The sequence below is a fragment of the Pundamilia nyererei genome, unplaced genomic scaffold (assembly GCF_000239375.1).
Source record: "Pundamilia nyererei isolate P.nyererei 1_Seehausen unplaced genomic scaffold, PunNye1.0 scaffold00329, whole genome shotgun sequence".
NCBI lineage: Eukaryota > Metazoa > Chordata > Actinopteri > Cichliformes > Cichlidae > Pundamilia > Pundamilia nyererei.
Window position 1 is genome coordinate 288,731 of NW_005187730.1, and position 9,638 is coordinate 298,368.

Sequence of the window (9,638 nt, forward strand, 5' to 3'; positions counted from 1 at the left end):
CCCCCCCCCCCCCCAATCCCGCCACCCCTCACACGCATACACACTGCATGTATTCATGTGAGAAGCATGTTACATAATTTATCATCATATCAGTTCACACAGTTCGTCACAGCCACCAAAGCAGCGTTTACTGGAGCGTAGAGTAGAGCAGGATCAAAATAAGACACCACCACACACAGAGGGAGACGGTCCATAATAGCAAAAGACAATATCTACTTCAATACAAGTCTGCATTAAAAAAAACGTTTATTTACTTTTTACAAAAATGGTCGAGCCCATTTCGAGTCGAGTAAAAGTGCAACATGCTGAAATTTAGATGATGGTGAGGATGAAGAAAGAAACGTCACAGTGTGACACAAAACAACGACAAAAAAGACACAGTGGATAATAACAACAGGTAGTGTAAACGTCCTGAACTGAAAAGAAGAGAAAACAAAACCAAAAAAAACCCAAAAAAACATTCAGCATGCACACAGTTCAGACAGCAACATGTTCGGACTGATGGGAAAGAAAAGAAATCAAAAGTAAAAACATGCCCCTTTTGCATTCCAAGGCCATTCTTTGAAGCTTCAGTCGCACACGGGACTCTTGTGTTTATGTTGCCCTTTCCATATTATTCACTTCTATTTAAAGAGCTGCCAATGCCTCCGAGTTCAAACGTGCTGCAGCAGAAAGTAGTCGTGTCCTTTAATGTCGACTCAGGGTCAGCTGGTTTGTGATATAAACAGTAAAAACCTCAGGCCCTGAAAGGAGGCAGAAAATCATCTACAAGTCTTTTTGATTAACTGTTCGCCAAACCCTAACCCCGAGGAGAGAGGCTGTTATCAAAAACTATTAACTGTTATTATCACCAAAAAGTATGAAAGGACCAAACTGTCGTCATAGCTTAGCATTTATATGACTTAGGGTACTCCAGACGTTTAGGCTCTAGATGTCTTTGATGTAAAACTATCTACAATCCATAGTTAAATAGTTTGGACATTATTTCCACTTAAAAATCTAAATCAAGAAAAACAAAGTGGTGAGGATTTGATTGAACCTGGTTTGCTTTACTGAAAGCTGCAAACAGTAGCATGTCTGTTAGCTTATTAGCTTAAAATTAGCTTTTAAAAAGTAGCCCTGGTTACTTTAAAAGCCAAAAACATTACATCAACCATGCATTAAACAGTTTTTTCTATTGTTTTTTCCCCAGTGGTTTAAAGTAGTAGGATTAAACTTGGTTTTCAAAAAAATAGCCCTTGCCTGACTCTCTCAGTTGTCTCTAACAGTCCTTTTTCTATTTGGGATGAATTTATCGCAGAAAAGTGTAAGAGCTTTATGCTAGCTTCCAACCTGCAGTATAACATAAATCTCACACAAGCACTCCATCAGGACGATAAAACCTGATGTGGCTCTAGACAGTACTTTGCTAGGGACAGCATTAGTGAAACAAGATTTGGGTTAAAACACCCCCTTGGTTGGAGTTGGGAGTGACCGCTTAATGTAACACCATAACACCTTGAATGCAACGAGCCATGCAGCAGTTTTTATCTCATCAGTTAATACTATGTACTATAATGCCAGTTCACCCTGAATGTCTGAAACATGTATACGATGCCTGGTTCTACTTCCTAATGATTTTTTATAGTATGGGACTGTCTCATTGTTGAGGATTTCAATTTAATATTTTAGGGCCTTCGCCTTGGAATATAAAGCACCTCCTCAAGGTTATACAGCTGTTGTGAATAGAAAGGTCTTATTCATTTCCAAGGAAAAAATTATAATATGTTGACTAAACCTTGGTTGAGTTTGTTTTCCTGTGTCACCTTTAATGTCTTTGCATTTAAATTATCTAACATCACTGTATCTGGAGAATACCATAGTATCCACCAATCACCTAACGCCAAATCTTTAAAATAACTGCCTGATTATCTGATGACTAATTTTGTTGCAGCTCTAGCACCTGCTAAATACATATATTTTAATCTTGTTCCAAACAGAGTCAAGTGGAAGCAACACCTGGCAGTTTAACCAGTGTGTTATCTTGATTAAACTAATAACAAAAACTGAGAAAATCAAGTAGCAACAGCTGATATTTAAGCCAAAAAACCAAAGTAATGATCTAAAAACAAGCAGCGTTTTTCTGCCTTTTTGTCTTAAACTCAGGTTCCACATCTTGCTTCTACAACTGTCAACAAACTGCAGAGCGGAAAGCTCAACATGGCACCAGCAATCAACAAGGTTGGGAATCAGCGAACAGTTGATCACAGCACAGAGCTTCTGAAAGCTTCTTTTTTTAGAATCTGCAGCTATAGCTGACAATGATTTCATGCTTCTTATGGTTTATGAAAGTGCCACACTTGGCAAGAAAGAATGAGTATAATAAAACAAAACATCTGTAGAGAAGAAGAACCAAGTTCTGTTGTTTGTTTTAAAATCTAAAATAAAGATATTATATATTTGAATGTTTACCTCTGGCCACGACTCACTTCAGTAAAAGTGATTCTGAGGCCTGTGATTGGATAATTAATGCGCTGCTGTTAGTCGGGGCTGAAAAGGTCTCACCTCATGAATTTCTTGGGTTCGGTGGGAGGGGTCAGCGGGGCAAGAGGTTTGTTGGAGTTGAGCTCAAGGTGATGGAGGGGGGAGTTGGGGATAGGCTCTAGGCGACTGGGCGGGGTTGGGGGCGGGGGTGGTGGTTGTGGGGGCTGGCCGCTCCCTGTACCCACCAAGCCCATGCCCATACCTGCTCCCTCCAGAGCCCTGACATTAGGAGAGCTGCTCAATCTGCTGGCTGCTGTTTTCTCATTCTTTCTCTTTTGCTACACAGGAGAAAAAAAAAAAGAAAAAAAAGAAAAAGGAGGGGCACGGGGGTCAAAAAGGAGCAAAAGGGAAGTTTAAAACAAAATAATAATAAAAACTTAGGAAGTAATGAAAGGATAAAAAGGGCAAATGGAGTACAGGGAGAGCTCTGGAAGCTGTAACAGTCCAGCCAATGAGAGACAGGAAAGAGCAGCGTGCTAACTCAATAATATTCAAATGCTGATCGAAGCAGAGTGAATGGATCAGTCTGAAGACCGGCATTGCTCAGTCACAGTCTTAAAGCATCAGTCACTCTGAGCAGAATGAAAGTTCAGATGAGAAGAGATGTGTAAAAGCGGGAAACATCTCACACTAACAAATGGCTTTGAAAGCAAAGGAAGGCTGAAGAAAAGAAGACCAGTCAAATCGGGTGGCACATTTATACACACAAAGACATGATCAGAGAAAGGGTTTGCAAAGAAAACAACGCGTCACAGGTCAAAGTTGTACCTGAGATCGTGTCAACAGTTAAATCATGCAGTGGGAACCATTCAGCTCAGACACACATGACAATGAGACATTCTGTTAACCAGAAACATCTTCTGAACCTGTTTCCTGCTACGAGCTATTTAGTCCTGCATGAGAATGTCAATCTTGTTCTAAACCTTTTAATTTTCTGCTCTTTTGTACTTTTTTGCCACAAAAGGAAAAGGTCGGCACACTATTTACTTTAAAATATCAATTTAATTCTTAATGCAATGTAACAAAGAAAAGAGAGTATTAATTTCAAAGGAGCTTCTTTAGACATCGGTCAAAGAGAAAAATGAGCTGCTATTCTTATTGTAGAAGCACTAATTGATTTAAATCACCACGGCAACCACCATATGTCTGGGAGTGTTATCACATGGGACACCAAGAACAAAGAACAAAGGGCCCACAGAAAATCAGAATATTTGATCTGAAATATATTCAGTATACAGTCTGGATTAGAAAACACTAGGAGTGATTTTTGGCATCATCACAAAGATGCATTACTGAAGCAGATGTAGTACATTAAGCTGAACTTCAGTACAGTGCTTAAGTAAATGCACTATGCTATATTTGAACCACTGGTCCCATCCATACTTTCATCCAGTGGAGTTAATTGTATTTTTAGTGGGGCCTGTGCCACCCCATGCCCCCCCTCTGACCACAACCTTGACAACTACAAGATGGTCGTCATAAATCCAGTAAAAAGAGAAAATACGATGCCGGTGTGACAGGAAGGAAAGAAAAACCAAGTCTCTAATAAACAATTGACTTTAAGGTATTTATTGAACCTTTTTACACAAGCTGAGGGAAAGGTCTAAATTAAATTGTTTCAGTTATCAAATATTAAAATAGAAATAAATGTTATTTATATGATTTCTAAAAATGTGCCATTTAATTATCCTTATATAGTATACAGAGCTTTTCCTTTTGTTGCAATATATTGTGTAACATTGGGGGCGGGGGAGTCTGGTATCTAAATTAATGCTTGCTTTTGCTTATCTGGTTATTTCGCTAAACCAACATCCTATATACTGATTTTTTGAGAAGTGCTTTAAAGAACAGAAATGTTTGTTTTCAGCAGCTTTAAACAGATCACAAAATCAATGCTTCAGAAAAGCACCATTGTCCTTTTGGCTTTAGGTTTAAATTCTCTAGTTATATAATTACATTGAGCCACAGCGACTAACAGGAAACAGCATTTATTTAATTAAAGGTAATAAGAGAAAATAATTGTATTGCAGTCAAACTTCCTGATTTTATTTGACTGCATTCATTAAAACCAAAGGCCCTTTCCTTTTGTGGTGTTTTTATGGTGCATTGAAATCTATATGAACTGTGACACTTTGGTTCAGCTGCTGCAAACAAACAAGATCTTGATATGTAGACCTTGGACAGCCTCCCCCTCACTCCTCAGTCTGTGCTATTATCTAGAAATGAAAGAAACACCACAGTTCCTGTTCCTCATGCCGTTTCCTGTCCGTTTCTCCATCCTTGACGACCTTCATTTTACAGAAAAGAATAAATGTGATAAAATTGATTTTTTTCTCCCCTTGTCCTTCTGCTGTCTCTCATAAACTCTGAAGGTTTTACTGGAACATCGTGATCCTTTCTTTGCTGTAAAACAACTTCATGTCTTGCTCTGTAAACTTTGCTAAAGGACGACGGTCACCTCAAAAATGGTGTAATTCTTAACAGGTAATACTTAAAATGATTTACTGTGGTACCTTTTTAAAACCTCAGCACTGATGGTGTTGGTTGATCAGCACGGATGACTTGAAATGACTTGGAGTGGATATCATCTTTGCTATGTAGTAAAATAATGGAGCAGGCTTATCAGAGTGCCCCTGTGTGTGGCGTGTTACAGGATATTAGGGCCTACCTTAATGAGCGGGTTGATAACTCCCACATTAGGACTGGCGGTGAACACTTTGTTGAAGTTGGTCTCCCTGTTGACGAGTTCCAGCTGGTAGAACTTTTTATCGTCCTGGAGGAGAAAATCGTGTTAGCTGACAGCCAGTTAGGCTGCGGAGGACTCAGGGGAGTGTAGAGTGACTGAAAATCACACATTTAATGAGCTCTGTCTGGCAACATTTCCGAGTGGCACACAAACTTGACACTACAGTTTCATGTCTTTGTGAAAACTGCTTAAAAACAGCAATTCTCACAACCAAACTCTTCTGCCCATCAGAATTTTGCACCTGTGAGGTACCTTTTATGCACTTTAGCATAAACTTTTCACCTCCCAAGCGCTCCAAACTGTCAGAGACAACTCCACAGCTGCCTCAGCATTAAAAATGTAACCTGATTAATAAAAATCACCATCTCAGTACCACTGAGTGTCAGACAAAAACAATGAATCTCACAATGTTAATAAACTGAAGTAGATTAGGTCTCAAACTGTCCGAAAGAGAGGAACTAAGCCTGACAATGGTGCTGAAAATTGTGATGCAGCGTTTAAATGAAGACTAATTCCAACATATTTCTGAGGGTAGCAGTTCTGAATGCCAACATGTGAATATATTTAGCATGTTTCCAAGTTTGGACAAGTTGAAATCTTTTATTTTATTTTTAAACATTTAAATTGTCACATGAGGTTTCGGACTCTTCTTGAGAAACAACTTTGTGGTGTTCCTCAGGATTCTGTCTTGGGTCCTGCACTATTCTAATTAGCACCTTCTCTTTAAGTCAAATATTTACCAACTGTTCATTTTATGAAGGACTCCTCACCCATACATTATTTTTAACATGTCAAACTCTGTGAGTAATGAGTTATTAAGCTTAGGGGTGTGTATGAGTAGTCGAATACATGTTGCTGCCCTCGACAGTCATGAGTGCAAATACTGCTTGATTAAACTATTTACTCATAATTAAGTTCATATTCAAAGGCAATTAACTGTTAGATTTTATAAGATGTTAAACACCCAGCCACAGTCACTACATGGTATAACTACTCGACCACAGCAAAATGTACCCAGATTCTGCACAGGCATGTCAACGGTAACCTGCAAGACGCTGGTGTTAGCACTGCTAATGTTAGCCACCCTTTACTAAATTAATCTGACGCTGTGTGTCTGTGAACTACTGACTGAAAAGGTCAAAGCTAAGTGTGAAACCATTTAGAATTGGACGAACCAAGTGCTTTTTTTATTGATTGTAAGACAAGTTCTTTGCTAAATGCTTGCTTTCAATGCTCCTCACACTCTGGCTTGTTTTTCTCTTTTGGTGTTCTCTTGGTTCTTTGATGAGGCTCATTAGCTAGCCTGTGGCCAGAAGTGACAGACAGATGATTAGTGCAATGGACGTCATTTAATTATTATTTAAAATGCGCTGGCCGTTTCCAAACAGCTTCAAAAGATGACTTCAAAGCTGGTTCTGTAGTAAAACCATGTGGTGTTTCACTTTAGTCTCGAATATAAGATAAAATATAGTAATATAGTATAAAAACGAGTATAAAATCAGTGTTGTCAGAAAAGTAACTTGTGAAAATCAGCAAAACCTGAGCGATTTTTAATTTTACAGCAAACATTTTTTTGTTGGGTTTATTCAAATGTTTAGCCTAGAGTTTTCAGGAGAGTTAAACATATATTTTGTGGGTCTGGACAACACTATCCATGCTTTCTCTATAAATCAGATAAGATCTGGAAAGCATTACTCATCATTTTTGTTCAGTGTGCAAACAAATAAGGGAGGATGCATTTTCCTCTTCATGTTTATAGCTATAGCTTCTTATGGTTGAGACTTTACCTCAATACCTACCACCAGTTTTTTGACTAGAGTTTCTCTCTCAGAAACCATATCTTTGAGCTCGGCGATGAGCTGCAGATCCTCAGGACGACTCTCTCTGTTCCTGAACTTATCCTCTGTTCCTTCCAACCTGTGAGATAAAGAAAAAAAAAGACATAAGACCATAAATATCCTCCCACAGTCTAGGCTAAAACAAAATTATACAAATCTAAAAATCAAGCAACACGTCAATGCACAGTTTGATTCAACAAACTGTGTGAGTTTCTTCCACATATTAAATATGTGACATCAAACATTAGCAGGGAAAGATTCAAAGCAGGAACATTTGATCTGGCACTTTATAGTGTATGTTTACAAGATGGAAGCATTTAAGAGTTGAGAAAATTAAAAGTGTGTATCAAAAGGCGATTTCCTTTTTCATTACACTTTAATCAATAAAACAGTAATTGTCCTTCCTTTCTTCCCCGCCCTCGCCTCTTCTCATCACAAAAACCATTATGTCAGCAGCTGTGCAGTCCCTGTGGAGAATGTTTTGATTCTGTAACTTAGGAGAACTTTCAAAAACGTTATAATGGATTTATTTTCACACTGGCCTTTAGAGAAATCAACACGTTGTGTAAAAGCTCTGATTAATTTAACGTCTGGTGACGTTTTCCCTTCTGCACGCTAAAGAGCGCAGTGCAGTAAGCGAGTGACACGCTCAAGCAAGCAGTCATATGTTGTACTGTTGGCTTCAATTAGTTATTTTTTTAAGCTGTGATAAACTAAAATTTTATTTTATGCACAAAACTCAAGTAAACATAAAAGAAACATGCCGTGATACAAGTCATTATGCCAGTCTCATAATTAAACAGCGATGCACTCAGTTGCAGTTACTGTGTACTGGGTTGCTAATAAATCAAAGTATTTTCAGAATATGTTTTTTTTTTCTGGTCACAAGAATTATAATATGACACCCTCATAAATTTAAATTAGGAAAGAAAGAAAAAAGAACTTAAGCAAAAGAAACAATAACAGGAAAATGAAACCATCAAAGCTCAGTTACAGAAACTTTTATGTGAGGCGTTTTAGGAAATGAAAACAGGTCTTTTTGATCAAACACGACTTCTTTTCATGTTTAGCTGCAAGCATGTTTCTAGTTTTGGTAATACTTTTTATTATTATTTGACAGTGAACTTAAAAACTTGTTACACTAACACAGTACAAATTTCCCTGGATTTTTCTCCTGTATCTTGTTTATAGTTCTTAACATTTTGTATTTCAGGTTATTTTTTAGGGTTTTTAGTCTTTCTTTTATATTGTGTTTACATGCTGAGTACCAAATATACTTAATTGGTTTTAGACTCCCCCATGTCCTTTTCTTTCTTGTTAAGTCTACATCTCTGTCCCCCCGTGCGCTACCTCCAGTTTCATTTTAGTACTCTGTTGTCTCTTGTTTTTTGTCTTTTATTTTCGTTGTTTATTGTTCTTGATCAGTTTCAGCAGTCCTTGTTTCCCAGGTGTTTTCCCTCCTCCTAATTGCCCCTTTTCTATACAGTCAGTGGCATCTTCCCATTGTTTATAGTTCTTAAATTAGTCTTTGTCCCAGCGTCTGTCTTATACCCTCATATATTCAGACTCAGGTCTGTTGTGTTGTGGCTTTTGCATTTTGGACTGTTTCAAGAACCTCATGAGGTGTCTTCTGAGTTAACTCAGGTTATGAGTCTCTTCAGTCCATTTTTCATAACATGATTTTTTTCATTTTAGTGAAGCTTCACATTTTATATATTGATGGGTTGGAGGAAAATAAATCAAGCACCCATCTTTTAAGAGCTAAATTTGAGCTTTTAAGTATTTAACATAACAAAAAAATAAAAAAATAAAATGGCAGTAGTGATTGCTTTCTTTAGGCCAGCTTCTCTTCTAGATAAATTGCAGTCACTCCAAAGAAAATCTGGCATTGGAGTGGAACAGCCAGTGGAGCTCATCCAAGTGATGCTGATAAAAGCTGATCTGCACTTTCGTCAGATATTAGCTCTGCTGTTGTGCTGGTACTTTTGAGTTTATCAGACAGGCGATTCATCATTTTTTTTCCTGTTTGCCAAACATTTTCTGCTGCTCAAGTAGGAGAATATCTACAGTATGAACCAAACTAAATTCTGGTTGCTGCTTTGTATTGTTCAAGTGCAATAATCACTTTAGGGATCTAGAGTAAATTCTGAACACGAAAGTAAAAATATGAAGGAAAGGAGCTTGAGGCTGTTGCAGTCTTTGTGTTTTGAAACTGGATGCTACGAGCAAGGGACAGAGAAAGGACATAACCTCACCCTACAGCACACCCATTATCTTCTTTTTTTGGCTTTAATAGCAATTATCATTTAAAAAATTAAAGTCAAGTTGTATTCAATGAGATATGAAACTTGCTTTGCTTTGCCTTAGCTAATTAACAACGTCTTTAGAGATATGTGGGCCTCATAGGGTCACGTCTATGCTCGCCTTTTTCTTTTTTGTTAGGCAAAATATAGCTGATGTTATTGTGCTAATCTTTAAGAAAAATTCAAGTTGGATCCTTTTTTACTGTTAATAACTGATTATCTATCTAT

At 37.7% G+C, this 9,638-nt stretch overlaps 1 protein-coding gene across 5 annotated transcripts in view; it reads right to left on the reverse strand.

The window, feature by feature from the left end:
• LOC102192866 (protein FAM184A-like) overlaps nucleotides 1–9,638 on the reverse strand; it is a 217,913-nt gene that overhangs the window by 9,910 nt on the left and 198,365 nt on the right. For 3 of the 5 annotated variants that reach the window (XM_013915605.1, XM_005751838.2, XM_005751837.2), the window contains 3 exons: nucleotides 7,069–7,186; nucleotides 5,192–5,296; nucleotides 2,545–2,801 (listed from right to left, as the gene is read on the reverse strand). In XM_013915605.1, the coding sequence (XP_013771059.1) occupies nucleotides 2,545–2,801; nucleotides 5,192–5,296; nucleotides 7,069–7,186 (480 nt within the window). Of the gene's footprint in view, nucleotides 1–233; nucleotides 744–2,544; nucleotides 2,802–5,191; nucleotides 5,297–7,068; nucleotides 7,187–9,638 lie in introns of those variants that run through there. The other 2 variants (XM_005751840.2, XM_005751842.2) reach the window with 2 other exon arrangements.